This window comes from Zootoca vivipara, chromosome 10, assembly GCF_963506605.1.
Source record: "Zootoca vivipara chromosome 10, rZooViv1.1, whole genome shotgun sequence".
In the NCBI taxonomy this organism is placed as follows: Eukaryota; Metazoa; Chordata; class Lepidosauria; order Squamata; family Lacertidae; genus Zootoca; species Zootoca vivipara.
Window position 1 is genome coordinate 23975431 of NC_083285.1, and position 12961 is coordinate 23988391.

General features: G+C 42.5%; 1 protein-coding gene across 3 annotated transcripts in view; it reads left to right on the forward strand.

Moving 5' to 3' along the window:
* The first annotated feature begins 1174 nt into the window (after window positions 1-1174).
* ARID2 (AT-rich interaction domain 2) overlaps window positions 1175-12961 on the forward strand; it is a 98523-nt gene continuing 86736 nt past the window's right edge. Inside the window, exons 1-4 of one of the 3 annotated variants that reach the window (XM_060279624.1) lie at window positions 1175-1341; window positions 1698-1961; window positions 2141-2234; window positions 3346-3443. In XM_060279624.1, coding sequence (XP_060135607.1) covers window positions 1870-1961; window positions 2141-2234; window positions 3346-3443 — 284 coding nt within the window. In that variant the 5' untranslated portion in view covers window positions 1175-1341; window positions 1698-1869. Of the gene's footprint in view, window positions 1962-2140; window positions 2235-2369; window positions 2784-3345; window positions 3444-12961 lie in introns of those variants that run through there. The other 2 variants (XM_035128571.2, XM_035128572.2) reach the window with 2 other exon arrangements.

Consider the following 12961-nt stretch of genomic DNA (forward strand, 5'->3'; position numbering starts at 1 on the left):
CAAGGAACACAAAACCACAGTTCACTTTTACAGACCTCTAGGTTTCACAGTCTATATTTTGGATCAGGGGCCTTTAATAAGTTTAACTGTTATTACCCATAAGATTTGCAAAATGAGTGGGCTGGTATGTCATACCCCACTGGTATGTCATATTCTTGGTTTTAAAAACACCAAATGAGTAATATATATGGTGTAAATATATAAAAATATGTGCTGTATACACAATGTGGCCAGGTATAACTTATAACCCAAGTTTCCTCAGTAAGTACATTTTCCCTGCATATGTGATATTCCCTGATAATTATAGCTGCAGTTGCTTATTGTACAATAAAAAAACTTCATGTAGTGCATTTCAGGATTTCAAAGTGTGTTACAGTTTATCCCATTGAGCCTTGCAACACCCCTGCAGGGTAGGCCAATATTATTACCCCCTGTTGCACATGGCCTTAGGCTGAGAGAATAAAGACTTGCCTGATAGTTCAAATTCCATCTCAGCCAGGAATTCACTAAGAAGATCACCCAGCTTTGCCATGGTTAGAAAAGTTTCATATATTTTGAAGCCCATTATAATTATTTTTAATATAAAACCTTTGTATTATTAGTGAATCTTCAGAAGTCATGTGCTACAGAAAACTTTCTAGATTTTTTTTTTAGATCACCCTGAACTACAGAGGTTAGGAACTCTCATAAAATTACTTTAGGCCATGCGTAATGTGATACTAGGAAATATGTGTTCACATGTAAAAACATGGTATCCAAAAATATGCGGGATCTCCCCGTTTTGATGTAGAAAGGTTTTCAAAGTTAAAAAATACACTGATGATTATTTCCTTTTCCTTTTGAAAGGCACAGTTGGTGTGTTTATATACAAGGCATACAAGTCCCTCCCTCCCCCGATTCTTTTATCTCCTCCGGTTAACCTGGAAAGTACTTCCATCTTTCTAAAGTTTGGGAAGAATGGAACATTTTCCCTTGCCCCTAACCTTGGAACAACCGGTAGTAGCCGCTTCCAACCCCTTCCTTGCCCCCCCCCCCCGGTCCTCCAGCCTTTTCTCTTTCCGCCCGGCTTTGTGTGTGTGAAGTTTGCGGCACATTGCAGATGAGCCCTTAGCCGCGAGAGAAGCCTATTGTTCCCCGCCAGGAACTGCTCGCTGGCAGTGCTGCCGTTTGCCATTTCGGAGCTGCCTTTTGCAGTGCCTCAGCCGGCCTGCGGGGTGCGCTGTGTCGCGATCTCGCCCAGGCAAGCAGCACGGCGGCCTCAGATCTTTTTGTCTGAGAGAGGAGAGAAGTGAATCCCGCTGCCGCCGCCGCCGCCACCACCGCCGCCGCTGTACAGTGTGTGTATGTATGTGTGTGCGAGAGAGGGAGAGGGGAGATCTCATGGAGCCGCGTCTGTAATACACACACACACTGTCAGTCCCTCACTCCAGCCTCCCCAACCCCCACCCTACCACAACACTAACCCAATTCATTGTGTGATCCAGCAGCACCATGTTGAGTCTCATGTGCAGGCTGGATCGGCTGGGTTCGTGGTGCTGAGAGAGGCAGGCAAGGCAGCGGCGGCGGCAAGAATTGCCGAGCGGTGGCCCCTCTCCCTCGCTGCGCGTTGTGTGGAGACAGGACTCGTAATTGCCACTCTCTCCGGGCTCCCTTATTCCTTTTAAACTTTTTCTCCCTTTCTCTCTTCTCGAAACAAGTCCCTCTCCATGGCTGATCCCCGGCCGAGCACAGGAGGAACCCGGGTCTCTTGAAAAAAGGCGAGGAGGAGCCGCGGATTGTTGTTGTTTTTCTGTTGGATTTTTCCCTCCCTCCACTTAAGGAGACAAAACCCCCCGACCTCCTTTTTTTTTTTTAATCCGGGGGGCCGACATGGCAAATTCGACCGGGAAAAACCAACCCGACCATCGGAGAAAAGGACTGGCTTTCCTGGACGAGCTGCGGCAGTTTCACCACAGCAGAGGGTGAGCGAGAGGAAAATGGGGAGATGGAAGGGGATGGTGGCGGCGGGGGGAGGCTGTGCGAAGCGGCCGATTTTAACTTCCAGCCCCTTCCCTGAAGGACGAGGCGGCCCCCCGCGAGGGCAGGGAAGGGGGGCCGACTTGACAAGTTGTTTTTGTGGCGCTCTCTCCTCTCTCGGCAGGTCTCCTTTCAAGAAGATCCCCGTGGTGGGTGGGAAGGAGCTGGACCTGCACGCTCTCTACACCCGAGTCACCACTTTAGGCGGATTCGGGAAGGTGAGTGGAAGTTTTAATTCGCTTTCCCCGCCCGCCCACCTCCTCCCCCAACTCTCTCGCCGCCCTCGGGGGCCCCGGCGGCGGGCTGGGGGGGTCGGCGCCCGTCTTTTCCTCAAGCCGGGCTGGGAAGGGGGGGAAGGGGAAGGAGGAAGCAGGCAAGGCAGGTTGGTGCCTCGGCCTTGTTGGCGGAGAGCTGGGTGTGGGGGGGGGTGCCGCTTTTCCCAGGGTCTCCCCCTAGATATTTATATTTTTGGGGGGCTGCTATAACCCCACGTCTCCTGGAGGGCAGGAGAGAGTGGGCAAGGCGGCGTGTGCGAGGCAGTTTCTTCCGCTTGCGGGTTGTGTGTGTGTGTTTCTCCCTCGCGCGCAGAGAGGGAGAGACAGACTCTGAGTGCAGTTTTAGTGCAACTCAAAATTAGCGGGCATGTTTAACATCGATAATCGGCACGGAGCTCGGGCTCGGAGATGATCCCGGCGGCCGTGGGGGGGACCAGGCGCTGCCCCGCCAGCCCTTCCCGGAGAGGAATAACAAAAGGGGCAGCCAAGACGGTGTGTAATCAAATAGCCATCTTTAGGCTTCAAGGCTAGGGACAGAAAATGTAGGCCTCAAAAGAAAGGCCTCTCTGTGTCGCGGGAGCTGGCGGGCGGGCTCGGCGGGACGGGGCCCCGGCACCCCTGGGCCGGCGGGGGCGGCCCCCCATCCCGACTCGGCCTGGCTCCTTTTCAACTTCTTTGGGTTTTTTTTTTAACGGGGCCGCGGGAGGATTTAAAAGCAAGGCGGCCGGAGAGACTCCCGATTGGTTATTGTCCAGGCAGCGAGGACAAAAACAAACCTCTCCACACCGAAATACAAAAAAAGAAAAACCCACAGAAGCCTTTTCTCGCTCCCCAATAAAATAAATGTTGTAAAATGCGAGGGGAGGAGCGAGATGGGATCGCCACGGTTGCCTGTCAGGGCGAAATAGGGATCCCAGATCCGATGGAAACAAATCCAGAGATCTTTCTCACATTTGTTGGGTTTTTCATGGCAGCCCTTTTTCTGAGGGTGGCGAGCGACGACGTTGTGGATGTGTGTGGTTTTTGTGCATCTCGGTGTGTTGTTTTTTGACAGGTATCTGAGAAGAATCAGTGGGGAGAAATTGTAGAAGAGTTTAACTTTCCCAGAAGTTGTTCTAACGCTGCCTTCGCTTTAAAACAGTATTACTTGCGGTAAGTGTTGATAAGGACTTCTGCAGCAGTGGTGTGCTCTTTTTAGGGTGTGAAAAATAAGCAATATCTTCTTCATTAAGACATTTCTTTTTAAAAATTGCTGTGGTGTCTCTTGCCAGTTGAAAGTGCCCTTTTCTTTTGTTAAAGGCTATCATGTTTCTGGATTTGTATTTTTATTTACTTCTGCCTGATGCCCAGTGTGTACACATAGTAGTTGTAGGAAGCTTTTTATTGGTCATTTAACACTGATATCACAGTAAGGCTGGCTATGTGAAGCAAATTTTAGTTTTAGCAACTCAGTGTTTAATTGCAAAATAATTAAGTGACATTGCTTGTCTGTTTTGAAGATGGAATGTTGATTTACAATTATGTATTTTTAAATAAATGGTAGATGTATACATTCTTTGTTATCAAAAGACTGCTATTGCTGAAGGTATGCTTTGGATTACATATAAATATGGGAGGGGGCTGCATTTTTGAAATGTTGGTTGTATTAAAGGATTTCTGAAGTTGCTGTTGCTGTTACTTGATTTCCCCTCCCCCAATCTTTAGCATTTTTAATTCATAAATAGTTTCATGTTATATTTACTTGAAGTCCTATATTTTATAATAGAAATGTAGTAATTGTAATATGATGTTGTTTTTCAAATAATACAAATATATATAGCTCATGTTTGTAGATGTGTTTCCATGTTTGTGTCAAGGAATCTATGTGATTTATTGATATTTTAAACAAGTTTAATATTTTTAGTTTATAATTTAAACTTAAGATGCAAATATTTTCATTTTTCTGACAGTGTAGGTACAATCTGCTTGTGACAGGCAAGTTTTAATAATTTTTAAATCTAACTGTAGGGGATTTAGCACTCTGAATTAAGAAATGTAATTTTTGCAGGTGCACTTTCCATTGGCTGTCCTAGATTGACTTCCAGTTTAAAGCTAGAGTCACAGCAACAGTGTAGAAGTGGTTATTGAGTTACAAGGAAGTCTGGAAATCCTTAGGCAGAATCAGTTGGAATATAAAGTTGCTGTATGTTTGTGATGGTATATGCTTTTGTTAAAATTTGACTATAACAAGAAATTTCTTGTTTACAAGTGCGTATGTGCAGCTTTAATTTGTATATTCACTTTTAAAGGGTTTGGACAAGGAGATATTGATATTTTTAAGGATGTTTTGGGGTGTGTTACAGATATTAAGTACTGGAAAAAGCTAATAGAGATACACTTAATCAAAAGACATAGTACATGCTTCTCTTGAGATTTCACTGTAATGCTCCCATATTACTCAAGTTTCAAATGAAACTGCAGCCAAAGTGTGGCACAGAGTTAATTCCTATTAGGAATACAGTCCTATACCCAGATCCCCACTGGGACTTATTTTTGAGCAGACATGTATAAGATTCCATTGTAACTCATGTGTTAGATCATGTCATCTCTTTATTCCTGATATTCATTTCAGCAGACACACCTGGACATACTTAAAAATCTAGTTTTGTATTGTTTTTGCTTTTAGGGGTCCTTGTTAAAATACATGTGTGCTATTGCTGCACTAGTGATTTCTTTGTGGTGTTTTTTTTTTGCTAACATATTGGCAAAAATGAACTTTATCTGCTAATGACTGTATAATAAACTCATAATCATCAATAATTATTGTTTTTTAATTTATGCAGTCATTTTCATAATACTTCAGAACTTTTTTTAAAGAAAGAGAATTTGAAGAATTTTTATTTTCTCAATGAGTATAGTATGAGCATCCTATGATTGATACAATTATTCTTTATAATTGATCTTTGTAAGGGTGATTGATCTGGCTTTTAAAGTCTCCAGACCTACCTATAAAGAATTACCTTCCCAACTTTGGCCCCAGATCACTTATGTTGTGATTTTTTTCCTGTTATGGCTCTGCCTTGTAGGGATGTATAAATCTTTTTAAAATTGTGATATGTGGACATACACTGGTTTGTAACTGCAGATTTTCATCTAGAGCACTAGTCTTTGTTTTATTAACATATTCATGAGAGGGCAGATATTAGCCCATTCTTGAACCAATGTCAACATCAAACCCTTCCCCCGCACCAGCCCAGCTGTTTCCTTGTTTTTTATTGTTTATGATTTGAGCATGTTTGAAGTATCCTTCCAGACAGAATGGTTTTGCAAGTTTCAGGTATACTGAATTGATGTGCTTCACACCTGTAAGCCACAAGGGGACTAGTCCTCAGGGTGGGTGTTGCTAGTCCAGACAGACTAGTATGATTAGTGCAGGAGAGTGAGTTGAAGTACGTGACTGCAATAGTGGCTATGCTGCTAATAGGTCTGTGTTTTGCTGAGGAACCTTTTCACATCTGATGGTTGAATAGCCATCTGCCATGGATGATTTAGCTAAGATGCATTGCAGGGGGGTGGGCTAGATAACCATTGGGGTACCTTCCAGCTCTACAATTCTATGATCATATTTGTGTTTCATGTTGCAGTCACTGAAGAATGTAGTATCTGCAACAACAAAAATGCTGTGAGCCCTCAAGTGGGTCTTAAAGCAGATATTAATGTGGTCACTGACAATCTACCGGTATGTGAAGGCATTCACAAACACATGGCCTTATGGACATTGTGGTAATAGAAGCATAGATTTTGGCATTTCTAGTTGTTTAGGGTGAAATGGGAATAGAGAGCTTTGGTTTACATGTGTTGCAGGTCTCCCTAAGGAGGTGCAGGCAGTTGTCCAGGGAGTGTGATGGAGGCAGAAAATGAAGACATTAAAAGAAAAATAGAGAAGTTTGAAGAAAATAATAATTGGAAGAGATAAATCTCCATTCTCAGATACTGTATAGGAATATTTCTTTAAAATTGTTGCTAGTATCCATCAAACACTGATCTAATAATTTAAGTAAGGTGGATTGAATCCTATGTGCAATAATTTTGTTTAATTGCTTTTAAACGCTTTACTGTTTTTTAAAAAAATGCCAAATTAATGTTATTTATGTAAGATTGGTAATACAGCCAGTGTATAAATAAACCCAATAGGTATCAGTCAGTGATACCTGTTGGGTTTCTATATGGGAAGCCCATGTTCAAATTTTTGCTCACCTATGGAGAAAATTGGTTGGCTCTAAGCAAGGTGTTTCACATTACCCAAACCTAGCCTAACCTTTGTATTTATTTTACGTGGTGTATATGGTTCTTCGCCTTCTTATTTCATCCTCACAACAACCCTGAGAAATGATGACGAGCCCAAGGTCACCCAGTGAGCACCATGGCTGACTGGATATTCAAACCCTAGTCTCCTAGTACTCTAACCATTGTACCACACTCACCCTCTAACAGACATTCTCTCAAAACAGTACTTTGAGGTAGATTCTGCTCTGAGCTTTTTGGAGAAGGGGCAGAATATAGCAAAAAGATAGTAGAATAAATGTTGGCTTGTAATACTAATCACCCATTAAAAAGTAGCTACCAGTGTCTTCCCCTGTATTCTCTGGCATGCAAAGGGGCTTGAGAGACTGGTACAGTGTTTCATGTGTGCAGGGTATGGTGAAAGTAGAATCATAGAATTGTAGAGCTGTCCAGAGTGGCTGGGACAACCTAGTAAGATGGGCAGGGCACAAATAAAGTATTATCATTATTATCATTATTATTATTATTACTGGAGGTGAAGGGACCACAAGGGTCAACTAAGACACCACGAGTCTCTCCCTCTGCTTGGAAGGAAGTCCTGCTGTTCTTATCTGCTCAAAACCTACAGTGGAACTGAGGATTCTGGAGCAGGGATCTGTTTGGTACTGGATTTCCACTTTGTCAGAGGGCTGACAGAGGGCTTGGGGATCTTCCTGCATCCTGAAATTATCCCTGTGAGGGTTTGTAAACCTGTGTAAATGACTTCCTGGGAATCGCTGTTCACAACTTAAGAAGGCGTTTACTTGTCACTTTTCTATTCATCTTTTACATTTATGTGGGCATCCAGTCACAGTCAGCTGGTGCTAAAGCAATACACAAAGTTAATAGATGCCCAGATAGATGTTTAGATGACTTGACCACTGTATTCTATGCTCCAGTAGCTTCCAGATTGGATTACTAGAATGCACTCTATGTGGGACTACCCTTGAAGGCAATTCAGAACCTTCAACTGTTCCAAAATGCAAGAGCCAGATTACTGGCTCGGCTACTATTTACAACTCCCATAACTCCCGTTTAAAAAAGCTGCACTGGTTGCTGGTTTGTTTCTGGACCTGACTCAAGGTACTCATTGTTTAAAGCAAGAACTTAGGCCCCAAATATTTGGAAGGCTGTCTACTTCCTTACAGACCCTCTCAGATGTTAAGATGAGGGAGTCCTCTTGGTAGTTGTGTGATCCTCAGAAGTTCAGGGAGAGGTAATCTTAGTGAGGCATTATCTGTGGCAGTCCCTAAGCTGTGGATCTTACTTCTGAGCAGAAAAGTCTTACAGCACAGTTTTTAAAGGTGGTATAAAAACCCAGCATTTCAAAAGCATTAACTTTCATGGCCTAAAGTCCTCTTCATCATATACATAAAGGGACTGAATAATAGCATAGATGTAAGGGTAGTTGTTTGTGTTCTAAAAGGAAACACCTCAGTGGAATTTTTATTTTTAAGTGATGCCCCTTAGTGTTTTCCATGATACTATACAGGGAAGAAGAAATCCATGGTAGCTGTTGAGACACTGGTTTACACAATTACTATTTCCTTTGTCCATCCATATTAATGAGTTTTAGGACAGCCACTTTGTGATTTGTAGAGTGGCATGCATAGGAATCCTAGATGCTGTAGATTGCATTGTTAGCAGTGTTCTCATTTTAATAAAAAGTTTTATCTGGTTTGTTGCATTGGTGCCTATGGTCTGGTTTGTACATGACAGTGATCCATGGTTTGTTTAGGAAACCACATATTAACCACACATAGTCCCACAGAGAGTGAAACAAACCCAGCTTTGTTTGATTTCCAACTATTCTTGTTTTGTTCCTTTGTAACGGCACCCGCTCCCAGTGGTCTAAACCACTGAGCCTCTTGGACTTACTGATCCGGCAGGTTGGCAATTTGAATCTGCACAACGGGGTAAGCTCCCGTTGCTCTGTCCCAGTTCCTGCCAACCTAGCACTTCAAAAGCATACTAGTGTGAGTACTACTGCAGCGGGAAGGTAAGCAGCATTTCTGTGTGCTCTGGTACTCGTCTCGGTGTCCCGTTGCACTAGAAGTGGTTTAGTCATACTGGCTACATGACCCAGAAAGCTGTTTGCGGACAAATGCCGGCTCCCTCGGACTGAAGCAAGATGCACCCCATAGTCACCCCATAGTCACCTTTGTAGCTTGGTGGGTATCTGGGTAGGATGTCCAAAACATAGTTAAGGAAGGGCGTCAGATTCACATGTAATGCCAAGCCGTAGTTAAAACAGACTAAAAGTTCCTTAAAGGTAAAGGTAAAGGTCTAGAGTCGTGGATGACTCTGGGGTTGCGGCACTCATTTCGCTTTACTGTCTGAGGCAGGTCATGTGACCAGGATGACTAAGCCACTTCTGGCAAACCAGAGCAGCGCACGGAAACGCCGTTTACCTTCCCGTCGGAGCGGTACCTATTTATCTACTTGCACTTCATGCTTTCGAACTGCTAGGTTGGCAGGAGCAGGGACCCAGCAACAGGAGCTCACCCGTAGCCAACAACAAAGGATGACTTCAGATTCTTGTTTGTTGGCAGTAATTAAACCATAGTTTGTGCATGGTTTGAATGATCTACCAAACCATGGATAGGGTTATGTGTGAAGCAGGCATTTCCAGTCGTTGAACAGATCCTTATAGACAGTCAACTGAATGTAGATAATGCACTGTCGGTATAACTGGTGCCATGGAAGTAGGTGTTAGTGATCTGTTAGTTTCTGTATGAGATCGTATTCAGATGTCTTTTGTACTATATCCAGAGTGTGTTGCATGGAATAGATGGTAAAGGTAAGGAAAAGGTAAAGGCACAGTGATCTAAACCGCCAAGCCTCTCGGGCTTGCTGTGGAATTGATGAAGCAGAACTTGACTGTAGGGTGGCAGTAGGTGATGTTTTGGTGATATCTCTGAAACAGTTCCTCACTACAGTATTTGTCCAAATGATTAAAACATAATTAGTGTATCTGCGGTATGCCACTGGGTTAAATGCTAATTAAAACAAATACTACGCAGTCTGCTATGAAGATGTTAGTATGTGGTGTTGCACATGTGCCCATTGTGGTACTGTGGGTTTGTAGGGATGGGTATCTCAACTTGAAACAATATTATGTAAAGAGGATGATATGTGAATGTTGTGGGATGATGTTGACTGTATTTCTCTGCCAGGGAAGGTAGTCATGATGTCCCAAAGCCCATCGTCATTTTGATGTTTGTATCTAATAATTCTATTTCCACAGTTGCCAAGAGGGTTTCCTGTGGAAGTTGTCTAATAGAGTTAAGTTTGTTAAGGAAGTCTGTAGTGTCTTTAAAAAGCTTGTTTTGGCACCAGTTATGAAAACCAGACTTTCACTGGGGTCTATGGATTTTTCCCCTTATTACAAAACCTGTTGAAGGAAATTAAGGGGTAACTTTTTAAAATGATGCTGTTGAGGCATTTACTAGCAGCATTTACTAATAACACAGAAAGAACTGCTCTTAAATACTTGTCATCCTTCAGTCCATCTCAGCATCTGACAAAGCTGGCTTTACCAGGCAATCAAGCTGGCTGCCAGGTTACCCCATATAAAGTCAGTGTAATGTGTAGTGTAGCCAGAATCCTATACAGTACAAAGTTAAAAACAACCCACAGGAAGACAAACTCCAGTAGTAACAAGCTCTCAGTAACTAACAAACAACAGCTATGAGAAAGTGAATGCTTTCACTAAAGAACATTGGCAATGGAATCAGTTGTGGAAGCAGGTAAATTGCTATGGTTGCCAACCTTCTTACTCCAGTAGGGCTACTATGCCTATGATGATAGGCAGAAGAGGAACAAGTAGCATTTACCCATTGCTGCCTCCCTTTGCTGCGTATGGTTTCAACTGTTACATAAACATCTGTCAAACATCTTGCAAAGTTGTCCAGCTAGATTAGAACATGAAGGCTGGCAATTGTTGGTCTTTCAGATGGCTTCACTACTTGTCTTTATGACACTGGAAATTGGGAACACCCTTTCCTCCTCACCTGTTGGAGGGCTGCTTGTGGGGAGGTAAGGCTAGTGATCCCTGGACGGGAATTGGCAATAGTCAGCATCTGCAACACACAGCCTTGCCTTAGATTCTCATTAGATGCTAATGAGTGATTAATACTGGGTGCTGCTATCTAGTCTCTTCCGGTTCCTTTGCCTCAACTTCACTCTGCCTGATGGAGAGTGTAATGACTGAAAATATAATCACATCTCCCATGAAAGTAGTTGCAGGGGAACTCTGTGCATGTGCATTTGTTCTACTGTGATCCTGCAGGACAAAAGCCATCAAGAGTGTTTGGGCAGTAGTAGCAATGGTTGGATCAGAGACCCTGGCATTAACCCTACCTCTTTCTACACAGTGCAGAAAGGCACTGCCACCAGCAGTTAAACAGTCAGTATAACCGGGGCACTGTTTTCATGGGGAGCAGGGAGAAGCACATAAAAGACTGGAACATTTTTAGTAGTCATGGATTGAACCATGGACTCTTCTTTCCCTTCTTTTCCCATGTAGGGTGCTTTGTCCCTTCATCTCTAGTTGAAGGAGTCAAACTCAGAATCTTGTCTGTGTGTCCTGAGGCAAAATATATTTAAAGATTCTTAGAAGAAAAGTGTTAGAACAACAAGTAGAGGAATAACATATTGCTGAGTTAAAGCTCTTTGTGCAAAGTGCCCTTTCTCCATAGTTCCCATAATCAGAATCCCCTTGTATGCTTGACAGGAGGCCAGAGAAATATAGCCTCCTGGTGTACATCATATAGTGTTATGGGCTCTGTGGAAGAGATTTTATATACAGGTCTGGGTGTGCTATGACTTGAGTGCAGAGTTATTCAGAATCCTATGCTTTGTCACAATAGTGTGCACAGAGTGAGGACAGTGTGAGTTCATTGGGGCTGTTTTAAATCAGATCAATACTTTTGCTGGCATAACCTTTTACCAGTGTAATAACCAGGAGTGGGGCCTGAAGGTGTTTAGGACTCAGAGTAAGCCTATTCCTTCCCTCACTTGCTCCTAATGCCACCCATATTTGGACCCTCTGTTGGTGGAGCAAGCAGTGAGAATTTGTCAATATATCCCTGACATCATGTATGCATCAAGACCCACACTGACATACTTTCAGCCAGTGCAGTTTGAGCATAGGAGTGTGCTGTTGGTATACATATAGTGAGCTCGTGGGTTGGTCTTTAGGTAGACAAACCTAAAGTTAAACAAATGACCACATATTAACGTGCTCCGGACTTCAGTACAGTATTTTAATTGCATCATATTAGTGTTAAACTAAACAATTCCTCCTAAAATTGCTTTCATTAGCAGGTGCTTAGAATGAGGACTGACCGAGGTGTCCTTTAATATCCAAACATTTCAGGCTGATAACCGTGTGTGTATGAAAATTGTTTCAGTAGCCTCACCAGATTTCCAACATGTTACAAAATGATCAAACACCTCACTGAATTTTCAACACATTCCCCTTTATATATGATTTCGCTTTCTTCGTGTGTGTGTGTGTGTGAGAGAGAGAGAGAGAGAGAGAGAGAGATTTATTAATATGAAAAAGCTTTTTACTTTGACAGTTGCATTATCACAATGAGGTAGTGGGTTTCAGCTTTATTTAAAATTGTATGTAGAAGATTGGATGCTCAGCATTTTTTAAATTCAGTTTTACATTCTGTTTCCCACCTAAAAAGTTAAACAAGAGGTTCTAGTTTAACTATATTGCATTGCACTTCCTGGCAGATGTGGTAATTTTATGATTTGTGGAAGTATAGTGAGCAGTCAGAAGCCAAAGTGCCAGGAACCATTCATGGACTTTACCTGTTCTTGTGATGTGAGCAACAGCAGTTAATATAATTCCTCTGAACTGGACTTCAGGTTTGATGTTTAAGCTTTGCTCAGTTATATTAGCAAAGTGAATTACAAATAGTTGTGTAGGGATATTTTACAGTGTTAATGAAGGATTTTAAAGAAACAGTGCTGCTGGGAAGCATGCTTTTACATGTTTTGTTATTTGGTAAAAGAAAGATAGCATGGGAATGTGAAGGTTGGGAGAAGGTTTCCAGATTAAACGTGTTCTGTGTTTGTTTTTAATGTGGTGATTATTGAGGTCCAGCCCTATAAAGAGTTGTTAACTTATTCATGCATAAAGCTCCATTTGTGGGCCTTCAGATAAGAATCAGAATCTACAAAAGAGTGTTTATGATCATGTTCTGATTCATTAGCCATACATTTTTAAACTCCATTTTTTTGCATTTGTTTTTAATGTCATGATTATTGAGATCCAGTCCTATAAAGAGTTGTTAACTAATTCATGCATAAAGCTCCATTTGTGGGCCTGCAGGTGAGAATCAGAGACTACA